Raw genomic sequence first — 22809 nt, forward strand, 5'->3', positions numbered from 1 at the left:
TCCAGCACACATTGACTTGTCCTGGTATCTATTCAGGAGTTTGAAGGGAAAACTAGGAAAACCACTTTTCACTCATATTGCACAGCACAGATGAAGGAGCACACATTCCTGTCTAACAAAACTCATTTGTTGAGAGCCCAATTTTTTTTCCTTGTGGCTTTCTTAGGTTTAATCCTCTCAAAATATTTAACTTAACTTAAACACTGCATGTAAAACAACCATTCAATTATATTTTTCCAAAAAATAAGAAACAACCAGAATACTATTTACTTCTACACGCCTTGAAACTGCTGCCACCAAGAAAGACAGAGAGAGAAAAAGAGAGAGAGAGAGAGAGAGAGGGAGAGGGAGAGAGAGAGAGAGAGAGAGACAGAGAGAGAGAGTGAGTACATGCTGGTTCTCTAATGGGATAGATGTAAATGAGAGGGAATTTTGAAGAGCTGCTCAGACTTGGGCTAAACACACCCTTCTTACTGCCAGAAACCAGCTGCACAAGTAACAGGCTGTTGTCACGGCAGCGAGCATGCAGCCTTCAACACAGCTCAGCCTGGTGAGTGAGGGGGGAGCCCACATACACCCAACATCCTTCTGACGTTCTTCCAGCTACTGTTAACTCATCATGCAGTTCACATGGAACAACCATTACAACATGGGAGCAGCATTCTTCCATAGGAACTGACTGTAGCTGAAGAGTCAAGTCCATCACAAGGTCACATGACCACCTCCCGACCAATAATGTGATCAATGTGGGTCTTATCATACTGTGCTTGGGAAGGTGAGGAGAACAGACGTTGACATTTTGACACTCCATAATCATTCTCACTTCAAGCTCCTCTAAATTCAGACCCAAGAACTCTCTGAAGCAAAACTGATGCATAGCAGAGAGGACACTTCCACATGAATCTTACTTGAACCTCTCAGACGGCTGCTGTCTTTCAGGCTCAGGCAGAAACCTGCTGGGACCTCCTGTTGGTTCACTCTCTGACACTGAGGCATTGATATTGGCCACAGAGATGAATCACACTGCTGCTCCTTTATGAGTCATCCACATCACCCTGATCTCTGAGCCCTCAGTGGGCAATCCTCACAGAGGTCTAGTGTACAAAGAACTGACCTTTCTCCAAACAGAATGAACCTGCTCAGTGCCACAACCCATTAGTAATCATTATTAACTCCAACCCTACTCTACTACCTAAACAAGGTTAAAACGTGCCTGGGACTGCCAGAGAAAGACCGCAATAATACAGTGGTATAAGACACTCAAGAGACTTCAAGTTAAATTTGAAGATCTATCAGCCTTTTAATATTTTTTCATTAACTAAGCACTACAGGGAGATGACAGGTGGGCTTTGCATTTAAGTGCCTCGCTCAAGGACCCAAATGAAAAAAAAAAAAAAACACATACAAGACATTTAAAATATTTGGCAACCTCCAAAACTGCAGTACATCAAATCAACACATCTGACCTCTGAGCGCAGCATGCAGCATTGTGTGCAGTTACGCTTTAACCACAAAAATAATGATCATATCAGCAAAAATATAAAAAGGTACCCGGAGAGGCGTTAATCCAAGGCAAATGCGCTCCATCTCAAAGACAGGTTTAAGATTGTTCGTCTGTCCTTCACACGCTTAAGCATATCACATGTTCCAGTCTGTACCCTTTATGAGCTCCTTCTGATTTACAGAGTTACGGTAAATCCTGCTGATTTACAGTGATAGAAAATGAAGACAAAATCCTGTTGTCTAAGTGTGAGACCATTCTTTCAAGAATTTAGCTTGCATAAATACCAAACTGAATTAAGCAAATCCAGTAATTTTGTAGAAGATGCTTTATTGTAAATGTCTGATCAAACGAAAGTCAAGGCAACTTGAAGCAGGACTTTAAATCGCTAAAGTCACTTGCTTCAGATGACTCCTCATCTAACGGTGAAAAGCAAAGCCTCCTGGGAATCGCTTTATTCTGAAAATCTGGTCATTCATTTTCCTACCTATATTAATACAAGCTGAGAGCACCGGCGAAAAGAATCAAAACAGGAACCTTACAGTCATTAAGGCAACAAATAAGCAATCTGTTTCACAGTGCTGACATTTGGCTCTCACAGCTGTACTGTTTTCTTTTTTTTTTCCCAAGCAAAGAGGAAGCACAATGGCTCCCTTCATGTGGCTTACAATAAAAGTGTCAGCAATAACACATTTCCAAAATTATTTTCTTTGACCTTTAAAACCTCTACCATACTAAACCAGCTTTGTGTTCACGTCTTTCTGCGACTTCCAAACTGGACAAAAGTGGTGCCTTACACAAACCAATAAGTGTCTCGGTCACAAAGCAAGACCATTGAAATGCAAAGCAGTGAGCTAGGCACCGATGCACTCTGAATCACGCTGCATAACTGAACTACAGCAATGTGGTATAGAGTGGGAGAGAGGTTGACGCTCATGAAAATCTCACAGGTAGATTTCTAAAACAGTGCTGACTGTAAATCTGTTTGAGAAACACTTAGGTAATGGACCATGGTCTGTTCCATCTAATAGTCTTATACATACATGCAGATCATAAGAATGTGCTACAAATTTATATGAAATCCATATGAGAACACACTTGGGTGTCAAGACAACACAAACTATATTTAAATCTGTTAGATTTGTCCTTGTAATGTATAGAGTCACCCTGAATAATATTTTCTATTGGTCACATTTGATACAGTTATTCTTATCAAAACACATGAGCATGCGCATGTCTACCAATGAAAATTCTCAACCTCATAAATAGTAGCATCACAGATTTTCAGGTTGTGTTTTGACAATCAAGACAATCAAATTTGTTTGTTTGTAGTAAACAACTAGGGAAGAACTTTGAATTAGCCTACATTATAAATGATTTCAAGCTTATGTCAAAAATGCAAACAAAAACAAATTCAGTGACAAGTAAACCTACAACACATATAGCCAATCCCTGCATTGTTGCGGATGGCAAACTTGTTTAAGGACAACAGACAAAACCTCAGTACATGCAGCATCTAGCGGCAGGGTGAGAAGTGTTTCTACTCTATCCTCAACTCACCGCCTGTATTTCTTTATTGCCGATGCCAGTATTGTGTTGTACAAATAACACTGTCTCACAGACTCCACTGCCAAGGGCTGATTCCCTCACAATAAACAAACGTGTTGTGATAGGCATAGAATGTGTCCAGATAATGCAAAACAGTTGGCGCTGAGATTTCACACAAACAAACACGCCAACAAAACCGCAGCGCCGTTTCTGCATAGCCACTACATACTCCAAGCAAATGATCCAGTGATGAAGGACACAGCTAGTAACATCCAGACATCACTGTGGATGTGAACAGTATGAAGCTGCTATTTTTACACTAAATGGAAATGAAGAGGTAAAGTGACTTTGGAAGCGAATGCACTACGAACAGAGCATGATCAAGCTATACATCTCTGTCACCGTACATTTATATGGACACGCTACCAGGGCCCACCAATACACACACGTCAGACAGAATGAGAACAACATGCTGCTAAGTGGGAGTCAGAGGGTCTTGCACATGGCTGGGCATGAGTGGAATTTTAATAGGATGGCTTCTCCAGTCCTGCTGGGCAGTGCCCTTTATTTTCTCTGTTATGTGGGCAGAGAACTAGTTAACTGTTAACAATTTGCCATCTCGCTCAGCCAAAAAAAAAAAAAAAAAAATCCTAAGATTTTGTGGATGTATGATGTCTTCTTTTGAGGAAAACAGGAGCTTGAGGAGCAGAACAGGAGGCTGCAGTGTACTTCCAACTTTCATATGACACTCATACAATAGATGGCTCAGAAAGGTGAGTAAGACTCCAAAAAAATCAACACTGAGGGTTTCTGAAAGTGGCCTGAGACAGGTCAGAGACAAGCTCCCGTACGACTTTGTCTTAGCCCTTCATTATTGCAGGTGATTCGGCTTGTCCAGATGATTATTTGATCAGTGGAAACGTGTATGGGAGCATTTGGCTGAAACGAAAAAATGTGCAGGGCAGTGGGACCCAGAGGAACAGATTGTGAACTACAGTGCTATGCAATGCTTCTACGCACACCTCTACAAGCCCTCCGGTAACATCAAGACATGGCAGTTATTCAACTTTGACTCAGTGGGAAATGGGGACTCTACCAAGCGGATGAAAAACCCTTCAAGTATGTAAAATAGGGAATAGTTTCCCAAAAATTAGAAAAAAAAGAAAGGAAAAAATGTGATTCCAGAGTTCACAAGAAGGACAGTGACAGAGAAGTTCTAAATCAGAGGAGCTGTACGACAACTACTGTAAAACTGCTTACTAAGAATACATATCCATCTTATACGAAACAGATGAAGTTGACCGTTATGTACTTAGTTGGATAAAGTCTGGAGCTGCAATTCATAGTTAAAGTAACGGATATCTTACCTACTTGCCGAATTGAACACTTATTTTAGCTAGGCCTACTTCAAGTTATGTCGCATTTCCACTTGTTAAAATGCCTCTCAAGTTCTAATCATCAGGTGTTCTGGGGTTGGGTATCAATAATCAATTCAATGTGAACGTCGTGCAGTAATACCCACTGATTTTTCATTATCCTCTTAATAAGTAATACTACTGCAATTTAAACACAACCGGAAAAGAGAGTCTGTTTTGACGCAAATCTTTGTGCTCTAAGAGAGGCTCTCGTGATTGTCTCTCGAACACATCTCGCCACACGAATACCGCTCAGACTCCAAGGGGGGTACGAGACAATAATAGCGATTTGTCTCTCGGAGATTGTTGCTCCAACCAAAATGCTTTGGTAGAGCACGAGAAGAAATTTACTGCTTACTTTATGAAGTAGCTGGCCCCTTCATCGGTGAAACCCTCCTCCCATCCCCTTGGTAAATCTAGAAAAAAAAATGCCGAGTTGAAACTAAATCAGGGTTTCATCACAGAAATAATATGCGTAACTCGTTTTGGGTTCAAACACAACCTTGCAATTATAAACTTACTGCAACAAAGCATCCGTGAGTTTTAAATATCCAACCTTGTATTTTTGGTTTAGAACAGAAGCTTCCGTCGCCCGTACCTGATCGTATCATGTGTCCTGAGTTGACAGGTTCACCAGTGCGGGGATGGAGCCAAGTAGTGCTGTGAGTTTTATCGCTGGAAAAGAAACACTTGTTACTGCACAAGGAAAGCGTAAACGCGCTCCAAAAATCGATATATTACTAGTGTAAATTAACGGTGCACTGCTTCCTCACTTGATGAAAAACACTCGGCCATCTCTGCATACTCCATAGGACCAGTGATCAGGTAAAGTGTCCCGCCCGAGCGGAGCCGCCATGATCCCGGTGCCAGAGTGAGCTATTTCATTCTTCTCTCTGCAGAGTTTCCAGGGGAATCCGACAGACCAACAATCGCCACTAGGGCTATTAAAGGGGAAGATAAAACTTGGAGAAAGTGCTTGTCTTTTAGACTAAGCCGACAAAAAAACGGGGGCTTTGTAGACTGGTGGGAGCAGGAAAATGCAGAGTGCAATGTCGTGGAGTTCCTCGTTATCACGAATGCTTTGCTATAGTTTAATTACTGTTAGGCGGCTGCGGCAATTAATCGTGTGGAATGCGTTGGACCCTGGATTTCAGCATAACGCCCTATAACCAGATAAGATTAACATTCCGAAGGCACTTATTGGTATTTAAAAATCACTCACACATTTTGGTATTTCCTGTTTTCATCTGCAATTTTATCGAATTTAGTGGAATGGGCTAGAACCAAAATACTCCGCTCTTGACAGCTCCGTTGTTCCAGTCCAAAGCACATAGCCCGTCTGGACCAGGATGATTACACACTGCCATTAAATGAATAGGTTAATATTGCTGAAACCCGCAAATAAACACATGCCAAAACTGAACTGGTCCACTTCATTTCTGATAATTCTGTTTTCCCAATAGAAGTTGGTTCCCATGAGTTTAAGGGAGCCCTGAATTTACAGATCAGCCTCAAACTCAAAGAGTTTTATAAAACTGGTTTTTAAAATGTATCAGAAAGTTGTAAGTGTATATTTCATCCAAAATTTGATATATTTATATCTAGACATATTGTCTATTGTGTACTCTGAGTCTTTTGATTCTCTAACATTCAGAATGACAACGTAGTCAGACAACACACCTGGCAGAGCCACTCCCAAGGGCAGAACAAACTTACGACAAAAGAATAGATGTAGAGCAACAACAGGCGATTATCCTTCCTGAAGGTCAATGCATATTTAGCATGTCGCAGTGCATTCCATGGATAACTATGTACTTGTAATAGCTGGGAAGAAAAAACACCTGTCTAGGTTAATGGGTTTAAGTACAGACTGAGTGCCCCTGTCCTTGGGCTATTTAAAAGCGTGTGTTGAATGTCAAAATAAAAAAAAAAATTGCAGCTACTTGATTTACCATTCATGAGAACATGAAAAGCTTTAGGAAGAAGCAGGATACATTCAGGGTTATGAGGATGGATATGTTCAACGGATTACTCTGTGTGTGTGTAGGTTGCGGGTAGCTGCACCAGTCTGTCGGCTCCATCTCCCCTGCCACTGGGTTGAAAATACAGAGTCTTCTCAACCCTGACATTACAATAATGCTTACACTGCATCAAATGGACCTGCCCAATTTCCTGATGCCATCCATAAATTTTAACTTGGTGTGTAAGGTGTAGCTCAAAGTCATGCCACATCTTTAGCAGTGTAAGAGGGTGCATCAAAGGAAAAGTGCTGACAGCAACAGAGAAGGTGCCAGTTAGTGTGCCCTTGGTTTTATTTGGACATTTTATAGGCTTTTACTACAGCTATTAGTCTACCTTTTGATGTACTTTTAGATACAATATGACTCTGCACATCTCTATCCAGGATTAATAATAACATTACACCATTTTACAGTCCTCCGTCATGTCTTTGTTTGTTTGTTTGTTTTTATAAATAACTATAGGCACTACAGTGCATTTATAAAATGATTCCCCTGGCAAAAGTTTTGACAAAACTTCCGTGTGATATTCCTTTGTTGGACATCAGTCTTTGTTCTCGCCAACACAACCCAGTTCATTCCTTGAGGGCAGGAACATCAAACACCTCACCGTCTTATAAATATTTGATCGGTGAATCCCTTTCCAGATACTGGTCTTTTATCAGCATGTCTCATAGTGGTCTGAGGCACTGCATCATGTTTCGATTATTGTAGCCGACTCATGACCACACGCACTGTAAGCATCAATCTTTATTTTGGAAGTAAAACTGAGCGGAGTGTCCATTCCAAAAGGGTTAGCCATACATCAGCAACTGTGTACGTTATCTAATTCGTACTGTGGGTGCTCACTGATGCTGAAAAATCTTTAATCATTCACGCATCAATCTTATCATCCAAGAATTCAGACTGTTTCATGTTAACTTTTGCATTCATATTCCACAAAGTATTTTTAGAGCTATAAAAATTCATTACCAGAGGTGAAATCTTAAAGAAAATAGCGAATAAACATGACATTGTCAAGCAAAAAAATAATATCAGCATTGTCAACTCCTTAACATGAAAACGACAAGTGTTAACATTTATACCGCTCATGTGAATAGCATCTGTCATACATTAAGCACAAATAAGTCAGGAATGTAATATAAACCTATATTGACATTGATATGGTATTTTGTTGGAGTGACTAAACTGGAAGATCATATAGGGAATAAAAGTATAGGGACTGAGACATGTGTAAACTGCAGGGATTTCAGAACTACAATGCAAGCCTAAAATCTGTCTCCTAGTGATACCCCATCATCACTTCTATACTGCACCCCCAACAGCTATACAAACTCAATAAAAAACTGTAAGCCTTCAATGGCAGGGCAGAGATGATGTCGCATCAAGGAATATTCAGTAAAACTGAAGGCTATGGTAACTACTTATTTACTCTGTAATGACCTCACCTAATGTTCCTACACACAAATGAGAAAGAGAGAGTGAGTGAGAGAGAGAGAGAGAGAGAGAGAGAGAGAGAGAGAACAGCATTCAGTCCTGACCAGCTCTGCAAGAAAGAGAGAGAGAGAACAGTATTCAGTCCTGACCAGCTCTACGAGAGAGACAGAGTGAGAGAGAGAGAGAGAGAGAGAGAGAACAGCATACAGTCCTGACCAGCTCTATGAGAGAGACAGAGTGAGAGAGAGAGAGAGAGAGAGAGAGAGAACAGCATACAGTCCTGACCAGCTCTGCAAGAAAGAGAGAGAGAGAGAGAGAGAGAGAGAGAACAGCATTCAGTCCTGACCAGCTCTGCAGTATAAATGCAGCTGATCTCCATTGCCAGGGGCTCACAATGCAGCAAGGTGACTCAATGTTAACTTTCTCTCACAGGGAAGGCTGAGGCAAAAGCAGATAGAGTTGAATCATTGCTGAGTGTGCTATGCAGTGGACTAAAACCCAGAGGCAATCTTTGCTCACCTGAATTTCGTATCTCATAGATAAAATATTTGTTTGGGATTCACAGAGGCTCTCCTTTCAAGTCATTTAAAGTGAACAAACCTTTCTGTTTTTGCTTCTTTTTATGCAAATGAATTATTCTTTAGAGTGTATCAATGGTCCACAAATTGATTGTTAAGCCTACATGTTTGTCTTGTCTGTTTATTTGAAAAGCATTTTTGTTCATTCTGGAGGAAAGGTTTTTTTGTCCCAAAAATGTCTCCACTGACTCTGACTGGAAATGTGAATCTAATTCTTTGACTTGTACTTCTTTCTGATTTTTGTCTGAATGGTTATAGTAGGTTCAATACAGTCTTGATGTGCTTAAATCCTTCTGAATTAAGTGGTAACAGAAATTTCCTCCTTATAAGTTCACAACATTTTATATATACAGTATTTATATATACATATATATGTATGTATTTATATATATATGTAAAACACAAAGACATACAAACACACACAAACACACCCATGTACACATACATGCATCTGGTTAAAGAGTAACACCAAAGAACAGTTGAATACCCTTTTTTATGTCTTGCATTGAAATTTTAACTGATGTTGTCATATTATCCACTTAGATTCACAACAGTAACCAAGACTTAATGGGATAAGTTTTTTGGTTTGTTTGTTTGTTTGTTTTTGAGAAAACAAGTTATATGACAGTAACAAAAGTATGTTTTATGTTGTAATAACAGATGAAATCTCAGCACATATCACCCACACTTATTTATGTATACGTAGAAATTTGATGATGGCACAACATTGTAGACATCATTAAGCCCCACTGAGCAAAAAGGGAGGAAGAAGCCTGGCCAACTCATCTGCTTAAGGAACATGGGTTCTTGTTGACACCTGGCCGAATTAGCACCTCTGCCAGAGACTGGGTGTGTCACTCAAAACCCATGCTCTTTTTCGTGTAAAAGTCATGTTCTTAAGCAATTCTGACATCTAGTGGCCAAATGTGGAAAAACTGCTTGCATTGGTAATTGGTCATTTTCCATACTTGTTAGCATGGTTAGCACTTATGATAACTTAGTATACAGTACAACTATCAGCCAAAGCAATTAAATAACTGGGTAAATAAGAGATGCAAAAGAACAGTCAAAACAGGTGTTTCCACATGTAGTTCCTCCGTTAATTAAACAATTAAAATTGGAATTCATACACAGAGTCATTGTATAAGAATGCTGGGCACACTCAGTCACATGCTGTTTCATCCAACATGACCAGAGGAAGTGGTCTTTGTGATGTCGAAACAGGGGTGTGAGGGCGGGGTGTGATGAGTGCTCATCTTCCTGATTTTCCATGAGGTATCATGGGTAAGGTGATGCTGGCACAGTCTGATGCAAAGGCATCAGGGTCAGTTGTCAAAAATATCGTCTCCTTGACTATAATATCCATGCACGGAATCAAGGTGCAAGGCAAAATGGGTAAGCAAGTCTGAATCAGTCGAATGCAAATATTCATCTAATGATACAAATATTCATCTCTATTCAGGACGTGGCATGCAGTTTCCTGACATGGTTAAAGTCTAGTCAACTCCTAAGAGGACACTTTAAACACCAAAAAAAAAAAAAAAATCTCTCTTCATCATGAGTCATCACCTTCATCCTGTAATTGAGCATTTCAGTATTTCTCTTCTGACGGGAACGCTCTCTCTCCAGGATGACAGTCGCCCCAGTGCCGAATGATTTGCTGACCATAAAAAAACTTTAAACCCTACTCCATGGCCATCTTAAGATTAAATTTCTGTGATAGACAAACACACTCTGAGCAGTGAATTTGACCTCTGCATTTAACCCATCCTTACACACCAGTAGTGAGCACACACAACCATTAGGTGCAGAAGCAGCAGGCAGCACATCTACACCCAAGGAGCAGCTGGGTTAAGTGCTGTGGATGTTGTTCCTGCTGGGATTTGAACCAGCGACCTTTCAGCCACAACCCTCACATCTCTAACCCATAGACCATGGACTGCTCGCTCATGGCCTTTTGTTTCGACCAAACAGAACACTGAACAGTGAGAAGCGCCTAACGAGCCATGTTACATCTTAAGCAATCACAGTCAACAACTGGATGGAATCTTTTGTGGAAGACTGGTGTTGGATTCCTCCGGCAGTTTCACTTACTTGCTGACTTTGTACAGGAGTCTACTCAGGCTGCTCTCCTAATTAGTAGTGGATCAATGTCCTATTAAGCCACTTTCTATGAGCGTTTCCATTACTGTGCCAGTCACCCCTCGGCAAAGAATGCAATAATAATTCTTCCAAAAAATTCTTCGATGTCACACTAGACTTACAGATAATTGAAGGGGGAGGTGATGCATACAGTTAAGGAAATGACTCCTTGTTAAGTCTAACAGAGCATAAAAAACATAAGGTGTATATCTGAGTAACATGCACGCATACAGTACATCATTTCTGCATGTCACTGACCATCCTCCTTCAAAAACTAAACAAATTTTTAGCAGCGGAGCAGCTGCAGTTCAGCAGGATAGACTAGATCCCTAGTAGTAACTGTAATGATAAATATGTGGTACCTGTCAAAGATACATGAAGTACCCAACCACATTAGTTCATTGATGCACTCAGTGAGCAACTTCTTATGGCAGAGGTTTCAAGCCTGTCACAACCTTGCACCTTATTATTTAACTCAGGAGGACCGTCCTCAGTAATTAAACATATACAAAATTATTGGTATGTCATCCTTAACATTTTGCCAATAAGCCCTAGTGCAGTCTGCAGTACTGGACAGACACAAGAAATTCTGCTTATTGGTCTGAAATGATTTTGGTGTAAACGGTTTTCATTTTACTAAATGGTCATTTAGTAGATTAACCAGTCAGTCAACCACACAGACAATTTTCATTCCAAATAATCTTTTATTTGTCCAAAAGGATGTTGACATTTATGCCACCAGAGCAGAGGCAGTTGAAGACTCGCTGCAAATTAAAAAAAAAAAAAAAAAAGGTCAGTGATGCAGTCAAAACAGACAGCAGACAATAATCAAGCAAATATTTTTTTATATAGCTCAATGTATGTCTGTCTGAAGGGGACTGACAGTATTGGCACAACACAGCCACACTGTTAATTTACCTCCACTATTTCTCTAGCACATCAGAAATATCAAAGTTCTTACATGCAAAGAACAGGACAATGAAATGTGCAAGCTACTGCAAACTGAATACATGCCAGACTAGGTTCAGCATAAACACTGTCCATAGATAGGAACAACAAAATGTATACATACTACTTCCAGTTGGGTGCGAGTACTCTCTTGGTCTTGTAGTATCGGGCAAGCCTGTGGATTCTGCTCTCAACGAGAATCAGACGGAACTTGGCATCCTTGTCCTGCAAAAATACATTTGTTTGTTTCAGCACCATTTTAAAAGCAACTGGACCCAGTCTGTCATTAGTTAAATTGTACTGTAAATGATCCCTCTACATACAAAACAATTGGAAGTTTCTAGGAACGCATGTGAGCACGCAGGAAAGGTCCTCAACTGCACAGAATCCAGTGACAAGCATAACATTTAACTATGGGGAATGGGTCTGTACATCATAACATTCAAACATGCTGGGTCCCAGATGCCAATGATTCCCAGTCTGTGCATGTTTTAGGACTGCCTTTGCTCTGACACACCTGACTCAGCTAATTTCCTGGCCTGTGATTAGCTGAGTGAGTAAAAGAGAAAGATGTAGAACATGGGACCCCAGGAGCAAGACCAGGAAAGGACACAACTGACAGAGGCAAAACAGACAGTAGCCTCACAGCAAGCCCATACTGAAATTTCAAATTTCATGTTGAGTCACTGATGTCACCTACCTTTCTGTTCCTTTCCAAATGCTTCCTCACGGCAACAGCCTTCTTAATGAGGTGGTACAGGTCCTCAGGCAGATCAGGGGCCAGGCCCTTGGACTTCAGGATCCTAAGGATCTTGTTTCCAGTGACAAATCGCACCTGAGCAACACCATGGGAATCCCTCAGGATCACACCTAAGGCAGAGCAAACCCAAGATCATCCATCATGTGTTTAATTATCAAATCTATCAACTGCAGAACAATAAAGAGTAAAGCTAAGTGCCGTACAGATAAACATACTTTGAGTTATGACCATGTAAGTACTCTAAAGGAAGAATGGCGTTTAATCCTAATTCTCAGCCACTGAACTGTCACAAAGAGAAGAAAACAAAACAAATGATATTAAAATGACACAAATCTTACCAATCTGAGAGGGTGTCAGGCCCTTCTTAGCCAGTTTGAAGATTTGCTCTTTCACATCGTCAGAGGTCAGTTTAAGCCACTGTTCAAAGAGAGGAAATGACAATTATCTCTGACCTTACGCAAAGCTGTGCCAAACCAATATTATTCTACCAATCTATACCTGATTGTGTCTTAAGAGAAATTTGGTTAAACATAAAATAAAAAGTGTGTCACTTACCGTGGGGACACTGCGTCTGTATGGGAGTGCCGACTGGGACAAGCCCTTACTGAAACACAAAGAGACAACCGTTTAAATTGGTACACTGGGCAGACCGACATAGGATTAACTGTTTATGAATTTGCAGGATAAACGCCTTTCTTTAAGAGGAATCCAGTGTTAAAATGAGCACTATTACACTTCACCGCTGAACACAGGCACGCGACAGCAAGTATTAAGAGACTTTACACTCGAGTAATATTGGAATAGTTTCAGCTGGGTAAGGGCACGTACAAGTTCTGTTAAACCAATATAAACTATCTCGCATAATATGAGGAAATAGCATTGTTTGATTTATATTCATTTTCCCATCCAACAGACTGGACTGGTAGGCTTTTACTTTGTTGCTAATTCAGATTTGGTTAGCTGCATTCGACCTACTCGACTTAGAAAAACGATACGCAACGTCAACCCCACATGGTGAGCGAAAGGTTCGTTTGTAGTCTCTAATTTGAGTTTCAGTCATAAAAATCTTCCTAATGTAGACGGCAATAGCTACTTAGCATCCCTCTAACTGCTGTACATGTGTGCGGCCATGACGTATCGACGGACAGGAACGTGGTGAGTAAAACGGTGGCTCAAAAGGTCTCTTTTATTCACAATGTTTAACGCCTATAAGTCCTATATAGTAGCATAATGTTACTCCAGCCTTCTTTAACATTGTTAAAAACCCAACAGATGGTATCTAGACAAAAAATAGGATTTTTTACCCGGGAGCGTGCATGCGACCCATGATGGCGCTTTGAAGGAGCAGAAAAAGAGAACGATGAAGACGAGGCCGGCAGGAAGAACGATTTGAAAGAGGAAGTGACGCAAAAAATCTAGAGGCCAAAAAGTGCAGTGCAGCAAGTGCAGTTGTAAATGAGTTTTTGAATAGATGTAGTGTGCGTTATTATATGTGTTTTGTATAATGCTGTTTAATTCAGTAATGTTCAGTTTAAAAATCAATAAAAAATTTCTTTCAAGAAAAGTATAGCAAATGCACAACTATTAACAAAGCTTTCACCCGTCAGTAACGAAGATGTAAAACAAAATATTCGGTCCAGTTTTATGCAACTTACAGGGTATCAATTCACTTGAACTTAATTTCATTACTTATATATGGTTCCTTTAATCTCTAACCTGCCTCGATTCTTTTGATAAAATAGTACGGTGTAAAGTTGCAAATAAGAAATGGTGCAACGCCATGAAGCAATCTTATTTTGCATTAATTAGTACCTGAAAAATACTATAGGTTTACCGAGAGCTAGTGACATAAAGACAGTAACAAATAACAGATCAGGTATGAGATTTATACCCTTGTTTTGTTTCATTTTTCTGTGGCGTTCCGTAGACGTGCAAAGGGGGCAAAAAGTAATAGATCTGGTAGAAAATTAGTAGATCTGAGCTGCACATTCACGGTTAGGTGCAATAGTCTCGAGATATAAGTACAAGAATACCAATAACGTTTGAAGTCGACAAATAAATATGTAATAATGTATTCCATAGGAATATGGACTTATGAAAGACAACCGTGCCCTTCAGTGCTTGCACGTGAAACATGATTTCCTGAACACTTTCCTTTCACATCAATTATGATCATATCGATTGTAGTACACCGATTGTGAATTATTTTGCACGATCGACGCCGCGTCGATGCCTCGTATATTTCCGTGCAACTTGACTGTGAGGTTAAGTGTTTTAAACTTCCATTGAGTTGTATAAAATCCTACAATCAAGGGCTAATACGAGTCATTCGAAATAAGAAATATAAAAATCTATGTAATCAAAGTGTCATATCTAGGCAATATAAAGGCTTTGGTTAGATAGTTTTCCATGTCTACTGACCCGGATGAAGTACGGAGCGCTGCATTTGTATCTTCCCATTTTGCCCCCTACATATTGATTCCGAAACTACGCAGAACTGTCAGATTGTACAACACATCCACGTTCATTGTTAGTGTAGGATAGTAGAAAACACCATGTAGTTTGTGATAATATCGTTCATTTTAATTTTATTCATTTTCTAAAAGTAAGTTTTAACCTTTCTCTTGTCTGTCGAAAGAACGCCGCTAGAGGCAGCAAAATCTCCGAGTGCATTTGGAGTGTGTTGAGAACGCTTCCTCCTCCACCAATCAAGACGGCTTTCTCAAGGTATTTTATATGTCAGAGGGTATCTTACTAAGCCACAGTGTAGAGAGCTGCGAGTTACCGTATGTCACGTACCTTAATACAGCACAGTTTACAAGCTCGAAGGAATGAAAGGTCGGCAAAGAAGCAACGGAAGAAAACCAAGATAGCTTGCTAGTGTTAATGACCGAATAGGACGAAGATATATTTTCATCTTGTGTGAGAGCTCGCAATCAGGGAGCAGTAAAAGCAGTGATGCAAGTATGTATTCTTGACCACGTATGTGTTAATGGGATTCTTGGTGGAAGGAGGGCTAGCTAGCTGTCAAAATACTCTGGTCACTACCACTGACGGCAACCAGCCAAGTATCTCTTCGAGACAGTAAGAGGGTTCACAAATACTGAATAAGGTAGCATGTAAACACTATTGTAGGGTAAACCTAAAGCGTTTTGCTAGCTAGCGAACGAGACTTTTACTTAGCTAATATTAGCTAATAATTGTGTCTGAAATCACACGAGCCACCATTACCTTGAAGTTGTGTTAAATGTTAATAAAGTAACATTAGTTCGGATCACATTAGGTGACTTTAGCTTAGTTAAACATCTTTGTTATTCTTTGGGTTTACTGATGCCAGTGGTATTTGTCAAAACCTACGATTCTTTGAGGTAGTTGGCCCTAACTGTTGCCAGATATGGCAAGATTAGCCAGCTAGCTCGCTGTACCCAAGTGATTTTTTTTAATTGTGTGTGTTCGACTCATCTAGTGACCCGAGCGAAGTTCTCCCTCCCTCCTTGCTGACGTGTCTATACATAGATGCCAGTATCTCTATTAATAGTCAGTAATTGCGACGGAAATGCTTTAGTTATTCAAATCTTATCATCAGATGCTGAGATTGGTGGCAACGTAAAGCGAAGGTGTGGTAACGTTACGGTGTCATTCTAGATGATGTGGACGAAGATTTTCATCACGACCTGCATTTCGCTTATGAGCCTTCTGTCGTGCTCAGAAACAGTGCCCATAAGTGTGGATAAGACGAAAGTCACCCGTCCGGAGGAGAAAGTCCAAGAACCACCTCAAAGTGTGGTACGTGGAGTATGGTTCCATCATAGGCTTCCTCGTTATGGCTGACTTACCAAGCGTTTCATCACTGTAGTAAACGTAGCCACAAACTCTCAGAAATTTCATAAGCAATTATCATTACGGCAGATGGTGGATGTGGTGTATTTGGTTGTCTAACGGATTTCCAATTACTTAAAGGACACTGGACTGCATTATGATCGCTATCTAAGAGAAGTGATCGATTTTCTGGAAAAAGACCAACATTTCAGAGAAAAACTCCACAATACGGATATGGAAGATATAAAGGTAATTCTGCTGCCTTAGTGGTACTGTATAATTTTATCGTAGCAAAGCATTAGTGATATGGACACAACGTAAATATGTCAAAATTTCAATTCATGATTTCAGCAAGGGAAACTAGCAAAAGAACTGGACTTTGTCAGCCACCATGTGAGAACCAAGCTGGATGAATTAAAAAGGCAAGAAGTGAGCCGTCTAAGGACATTAATCAAGGCCAAGCAGGACATCGAAGGAGGGAATGGTAAGTAATCAAAGAAATTAAGTAGGCAACAGTGAGATTAACAAAAGTCTGTGTAGTTCAACATTATGTGTATTACACAAGATGTCAGTCAGGTATCTTTTCATTACTTTTAGTGTCAAATACCTTCATTCTCCTCTCATGTAATGCTAATCTTTCATGTGCTTGTTTAGTCCCACTTTATTTTAACTAGGCATAATTCCTATGAACATACCCGTGAACTATATAAGTAAGTTGATGACAACCAATTTGTAGGTACACTTTTATACATAATAATTAAGCCTACAGAACAATTATAGACATACTTACTCTAGATATACTGTAAACCTTGTCCTGACCCTATCTCAAGCATCTTTCTAGCCTTTTTGTAAGTACAACCCTAACACTAACTCTAAGTTTATTTATACAGATATTTTGGCCGTATGGTGCATTAATGTGTACCCACATAGTTACTACTTTATACTTACTTTTGTGACTGATTTGTAACTACACATGAATTGTGTCTATTTGGTAGACACAATCTGTTGTAAATACCCTTTATTGACTCCCAATCAATATGGTCTCACCATAACAAAATACGGATGAAAGGGCAGTTTTTTCAGGAAATAACCTTTTACCTTTCACCATAGTCATAATTTCCTGTTGACATATACATGGTAATTGTATCTGCTATTGCTGTGCTTATGTTGGAATCCTAGTAGCAAATATATTCTTGGAAGATTTCATTTCACTCATTATATTATAAAAAATAGTTGATTTGTATTCAGGAAGTAGTCTCCCGTGAAATGTTGAAAAATATTTTAATCAAATTGTCACTTTGTTCCTATATCCTATTGCTAGACATGGCTGTGGATCACCAGGCCCTACTAAAGCAGTTTGAGTATTTGAACCACATGAATCCCCACACCTTTGAAGTGGAGGATCTGGACAGACTGATAAAATCGGTAAGTCATCATTCAGATCTCACCATTATAAATTTCTCCTTTCATTTAAAATAGTACTATGTGTTGTTCATTTTGTCAGTTTGTGAGATCAAGAATTTGGACTGCTCTCAGAAGTTAGTTGTCTTTTTTATCCTTTTATGTGTTCATTTATTTGTTATTTTTACACAGAAATAGCCAACACTTTCATTAGGGATGAAGTGTGCTGGCAGTAACAATGGTTGTTTCTGTACTGTAGAAACAAACGGGGGGGGGGGGGGGGGGGGGGGGGCATTGAGAAAATCATAATTTCACTGATCACACCCTGATAGTCCACATTCCTACACATTGATTAAGCAACACACATATCCAGTCACAGCAGTGCTTCAACCTTGTGGATGTCCTGCCGTGGCTTTCTGGGCACCTATTATAGTTGCTGTATACTCAAAGATTTAACTGTTGATGCACTCTTTACCATATAATTGTATTATTGATTTGTGGGCGTTACATGCCAGTGCCGTTTAATTCAGTTGCTCTTACTAGTCTGTTGTGAATAGGGCTGCACAAAAATATTGTATTTCTGTTGTCATTGTGATATGAATTTCCACGATAAACAAATCACTCAGGGCTGTGATATCAGAACGGCCTAGATTCTTAAGGCCAGAAAGTTGACGGAGAGGCATAGAGCAGAGAAATATCCCCACTTTTGCATGAAGGCTGCACGATCCATTGTATTTTTATTGTCATTGTGATATGAATTTCCATGATAAACACATTGCAAAGGCCTGCGATATCAGAGCAGCCTAGATTCATAAAGAACAGAAAGTTCATAAAGAGACATAGAGTAGAAGAAGCGTACGCACACAGGAGCATGGAGCGTGTAGAGAGCGCGTGTGGTAGCGGCAGAGAGCCACAAAGAGAATCACAAGCCACGTGAAACAGCTGAACAACAAGCTAGTAAAATGAGTAGTCCTGAAGGGACAACCGAGATCGAGGATGTAAGTGACGTAGCGGAAGAAGACTTTGTGCTGAAAAGGGGAAATACATCCATCTTGTTGCAATACTCATTAGAAAAGAGAAAACTGTTTGGAAATGCAGGTTTTGGGCATGTTCTGGCTGACATTGATAGTATCTGTAAATTCCATCACAGGAATCCTCCTGGATTCCTATTGTACATAAGAAGAAACTCTTCATTCTGTATGCTGTCATTATCATATGCACTTATGTCAGGGGATTTGCATCAGTAATTAGAGAAATTGGGTATGAGAACTGAGTTTTGACCTAAGTTTCTTTACGAGTGTATCCTACTTTCTATGGAGATTTATGAAGCATATATTACATTGATTCAAGTTAAACAGTACAGTGAGTTGGTAATGTGTTAATTTGCATTTGACACATTTGTTTTTTAATCAAACCACAGGCAACAAAAGATCTGGAAAATTATGACAAGGAGAGGCATGAGGAGTTTAAGAGATATGAAATGATGAAGGAGCACGAGCGTAGGGAGCATCTGAAGACACTGGATGAGGAGGGCAGGAGGAAAGAGGAGGAACACTACGAGGAGATGAAGAAAAAACACGCCGATCATCCCAAAGTCAACCATCCTGTATGTCTCCCCACAGTCTGGACAGACACTCCGTATTTCTACATGTTTTGACTGATCTCATACGGATGATAACAGAAATGTACTTCTGGTAAACAGGGCAGTCAGGATCAGCTAAAGGAAGTTTGGGAGGAGGCTGATGGTCTTGATCCAGAGGATTTTGACCCTAAAACTTTCTTCAACTTGCATGGTAAGTCCTTTATTTACTTAGTTGAAAGGGATGTTTGCCTTTTGTTTTAACATTGTAAATCAGAGCGAGATGTGTTTACCTATGAGCTGTTCACAGAATTAGCCTATATACATATATTTATTTCTTCACCACAGACACAAATGGAGATGGCTTCTTTGATGAACAAGAGTTGGAGGCTCTGTTTACTAAGGAGGTAAAGCGTAGTTTACACTTCGAAATGAATGATGGTTTACAGTTTGAAATGAACAATGTTAGATATAATTGAGTTTGAGATTTTAACAGTTTTGGATTGTTTGATCTCAGTTAGAGAAGATCTATGATCCTACCAATGAGGAGGATGACATGGTGGAAATGGAGGAAGAAAGGCTTCGTATGAGAGAGCATGTTATGAATGAGGTAACACACTGAGTCCGCTGATTACATTTACTGAAGTCATTTAAGGCCTACTGTGGTTATATCTGAATTTCATGGTGTTGTATCACTTGAATATCTCCGAAAGATATGTATCAACAGTCTTAGAGTCATTTTAAACATCCATTTTGACAACTGGATTATGATTGATGAAAAGGTTTCAATCAATCTTGATACAGCTTATAAAAAATTATACAATATTTCTCTAAGTTATTGTATGATTGTTTGACATTGGGAAAGTCCGTGGTCATAAAACCAGATCTGGTGCAGGCCTTTAACAGCGTGTCTTAAGGCCGGGTTATTGAAAAAATGCTGCTCTAAAGACAGTCACTGAGGAATGAAGCAAAAAGATTGTCATTCGACATAGCTCAAGTAGTGTGTAATCATTTTTACTGACTTTTAATAGGTGGATACTAATAAGGACAGACTGGTTTCCTTGGATGAGTTTCTAGTCGCTACAAAGAGAAAAGAATTTCTGGAACCAGACAGCTGGGAGGTGAGCAGCAGTTTTGACTTTGCAAACTTGAATTGTATGTGATATGTCATATGGTATGTACCTGTTCCTATGGAGAGAGAGTAAGCCATTTGAAAAGGTGCTCAGATACTTGGATTAGAGGAGAAGTGACACGGACTTTCCCTTTCTGTTCAGACTTTGGAACAGAACCAGGCTTACACAGAAGAAGAGATGAGGGAGTTTGAAGAACGTCTGGTCAAGCAGGAGGAGGATCTAAACCAAAAAGCTGCTGACCTTCAGAAGCAGAGGGAGGAACTGGAGAGACAGCAAGAGCAGCTCAATGCCCAGAAAATTGAGCTTCAGCAGGTAATGACTGAACATCACTTTCACACTTGACTTGGTTTAGAGTCGGACCTGTTAAACTGCTTAGTATTTTTTCGTTATTGAGTCTAACCTGAATGCAAATTTTGGATGTTTACATGCTTTTATTGTAGCAGTTCACCAACCAATTGGAACTAAACAATGGCATAGGGAGTATGAGCAGAGGACTACTGCCAGTGTCACTCTAAAGGAGATGAGGACTGTTAGGATAGATTTCCAACATACAAAAACACATTTATTTTCAGGCAAGAAACAAACAAAAAAAAAATCAAGTTTTACATACAATGTAACTGGATAGATCTGAGAAATGTAATAAAGTCACAACAAAATGTCAGGTATATTCTAATGATCTACATTATTTACTTTCAGTAATGTAAATCCTGTTGATAGGAAGTTTTCTTTCCTTAGAAATCAAATTGCACATGTACATTCTGTCAAATACTCATCACTTACAGGCATCTGTTTGGTGTCACACAGCACATGTTGGTGATGGGAAAAGTCAATGTTTTACTGTTGTAGTTACTGTTTGACTGGGAAGCAAATGCATGTGTAATGTAATTTTGTCATCTAAATTAATGGGGTAGTTAGATGGTTTTGTTCAGTTTGATATTTATGGAACTTCATCAAGATGGCATGCCTAAAGTTAGACTAATTTGCATGGATATGTGACCAAGATGAGGCTATGGCAAAGTCAGAAAATGATATCACTTGTTACCAAGTGTTAAATGTGTAATGATGGCCTTCTGTTTTTCCTCTCTTCCAGGCTGTAGAGCACATGGAAAGATTAAAAACACAAAAAGTGGAGCCACCCAGAGGAGATCAAGGTAGTTATTTCTCTGACTGAAACGTAACTACATCAAAACATGTGTTGTGAACAACTGTGCAGATGATTTATGTGCTCACCAAGTAGGTTTTATGAGGAAATCACAAACTCTCACAAAACCTAATAATCCTCGTGTTGTTACAGTTGATGGAAACGCTATACCAGAATCACCCGGAAATGACCAGCCGCTGCCACCAGGCCAACAGCCAGTGCCTCCGGTCCAGCAGGATATCCCTCAGATCCAGCACGATTTACCTCAGGGCCAAGACCATTCACCCCAGGAAGCCCACCATGTGCCCAAGGAAAACCAGCCATTGCCACCTGGTCATCAGGCAGTGGCTGAAGGTGATCAACAGGCACCCCAGGGTCAACACACCTTGCCCTAGGACAACTGTTAGGAGGCTACTGCCAGCTAGAAGCGTGTGACTGTGTGGACTAACATCCCTGGCACAGTGCCCACAGACACCTCTACATACAGCACAGACCTTCTCTCCAGTGTGGACTTAATACATCTCAAACCTGTGTCCGTGTACGACCTCTAGTTCTGCAGAGCTGAGAAACCACATCTCTCACAAGATAACCTGGCATTTCAGTTTTGCATTGCAATTCCGAACAGAGACCTTTAGGTTTGAAAAGGTAGATGGTTTTAATTTTGCTATTGATTTTTATTTTTCTTTTTTCAAAAATGTGGTTTATTAGTGGAAACTCTTGTGTTTTGCACAGTTATTTTCAGGCCACTTTCAAAATAAAAGTTTAGAAAATAAAGCTATGGTTGTAAGAAACTCAGATGGATGTTTTATGTCATTTTATGCTGGTATTTATTCTTTTGTACACTTATGATTGGATTTCATAGACCAAAATATCATTGTCGGTCCTCTGTGAACAAAGAGCCAGAGTACCCCTGCCTTTACACCCAACCCTTCTGAACAGTTAATGCATTTCTTTTGTAAAGACAGCTACTTGGCATACTTTGGCAGCCATGCCCATACATCCACGTTATAATCGAGTTTCGTTTTAAATATCATTGCTTGCTGAGATTGTTTAGCTGATGCTTGAAAGATGTGAAAAGTATTTGGGCACCTATCTGTTTGTACGTTAAGTACGCAAGTATGTTACAATTAGGCAAACGTTTTTGACAATATCCATTGTAATAAAATCTTGAGTTGTAAGGGATTGTAAAAGAAAATGTGGCCTTCATAATAAATTTTAAAAAAGAATGATAAGAACTGTCAGATATTCTGTGTATTAAAACCAAATCCTTGTTGCTGGATTCACCTGTGCATATGAAAATGACTGAAAGTGCTTGGAAGTTTGTAATAGGTACCTTTAAATAGATTCAAGGCTGGAAGATTCCTTTTTGTGGTGCAGTTTTTCTGCTGT

The 22809-nt window shown here is 39.8% G+C and overlaps 3 protein-coding genes and 1 non-coding gene across 7 annotated transcripts in view; 1 reads left to right on the forward strand and 3 right to left on the reverse strand.

Annotated features, from left to right (window-relative positions):
• plekha7b (pleckstrin homology domain containing, family A member 7b) overlaps positions 1-5320 on the reverse strand; it is a 69632-nt gene extending 64312 nt beyond the window's left edge. Inside the window, exons 1-3 of the mRNA XM_030765670.1 lie at positions 5238-5320; positions 5063-5139; positions 4823-4880 (exon numbers count right to left, since the gene is read on the reverse strand). Of these exons, the coding sequence (XP_030621530.1) occupies positions 4823-4880; positions 5063-5139; positions 5238-5320 (218 nt within the window). The remainder of the gene's footprint in view (positions 1-4822; positions 4881-5062; positions 5140-5237) is intronic.
• A 6003-nt stretch (positions 5321-11323) lies between these two features.
• rps13 (ribosomal protein S13) lies at positions 11324-13717 on the reverse strand. Its single transcript, XM_030794157.1, has 6 exons — positions 13652-13717; positions 12903-12951; positions 12686-12764; positions 12288-12457; positions 11712-11812; positions 11324-11403 (listed from the first exon to the last, which is right to left on the reverse strand). The coding sequence occupies exons 1-6, from the start codon at positions 13672-13674 to the stop codon at positions 11370-11372; spliced, it is 456 nt and encodes a 151-aa protein (XP_030650017.1). The 5' UTR covers positions 13675-13717; the 3' UTR covers positions 11324-11369.
• Positions 11502-11630, reverse strand: LOC115806244 (small nucleolar RNA SNORA19). Its single transcript, XR_004025146.1, has one exon. It is a non-coding gene; the product is annotated as a small nucleolar RNA SNORA19 (small nucleolar RNA).
• A 1283-nt stretch (positions 13718-15000) lies between the features above and the next one.
• Positions 15001-22733, forward strand: nucb2a (nucleobindin 2a). Of its 4 annotated transcripts, none has more exons than XM_030764947.1 (13): positions 15001-15074; positions 15993-16133; positions 16308-16415; positions 16518-16650; positions 17488-17591; positions 18988-19173; positions 19270-19360; positions 19495-19553; positions 19664-19756; positions 20178-20267; positions 20421-20591; positions 21370-21430; positions 21574-22733. In XM_030764947.1, exons 2-13 carry the CDS (start codon positions 15993-15995, stop codon positions 21813-21815), a joined length of 1479 nt encoding a protein of 492 aa, XP_030620807.1. In that variant the 5' UTR covers positions 15001-15074; the 3' UTR covers positions 21816-22733. The 4 variants fall into 4 exon arrangements, with proteins under 4 accessions (XP_030620807.1, XP_030620806.1, XP_030620808.1 ...); XM_030764946.1 differs by lacking the exon at positions 15001-15074 and adding an exon at positions 15097-15311 and having other exon boundaries at positions 15934-16133; XM_030764948.1 differs by lacking the exon at positions 15001-15074 and adding an exon at positions 15097-15311 and having other exon boundaries at positions 21370-21433.
• The last annotated feature ends 76 nt before the right edge of the window (positions 22734-22809 follow it).

This window comes from Chanos chanos, chromosome 2, assembly GCF_902362185.1.
Source record: "Chanos chanos chromosome 2, fChaCha1.1, whole genome shotgun sequence".
NCBI lineage: Eukaryota > Metazoa > Chordata > Actinopteri > Gonorynchiformes > Chanidae > Chanos > Chanos chanos.

What these genes read in the sequence shown, in the direction of transcription:
- rps13 (XM_030794157.1), bottom strand. Translation starts at nt 13,674, where the DNA reads ATGGGTCGCATGCACGCTCCCGG. An exon ending in GGTCGCATGCACGCTCCCGG is followed by an intron (nt 12,952 to 13,651) that starts GTAAAAAATCCT and finishes TTTGTGTTTCAG; the next exon opens with TAAGGGCTTGTCCCAGTCGG. An exon ending in ACAGACGCAGTGTCCCCACG is followed by an intron (nt 12,765 to 12,902) that starts GTAAGTGACACA and finishes CTCTTTGAACAG; the next exon opens with TGGCTTAAACTGACCTCTGA.
- nucb2a (XM_030764948.1), top strand. An exon ending in AAGAACCACCTCAAAGTGTG is followed by an intron (nt 16,134 to 16,307) that starts GTACGTGGAGTA and finishes AATTACTTAAAG; the next exon opens with GACACTGGACTGCATTATGA. An exon ending in TGGAACCAGACAGCTGGGAG is followed by an intron (nt 20,268 to 20,420) that starts GTGAGCAGCAGT and finishes CTTTCTGTTCAG; the next exon opens with ACTTTGGAACAGAACCAGGC.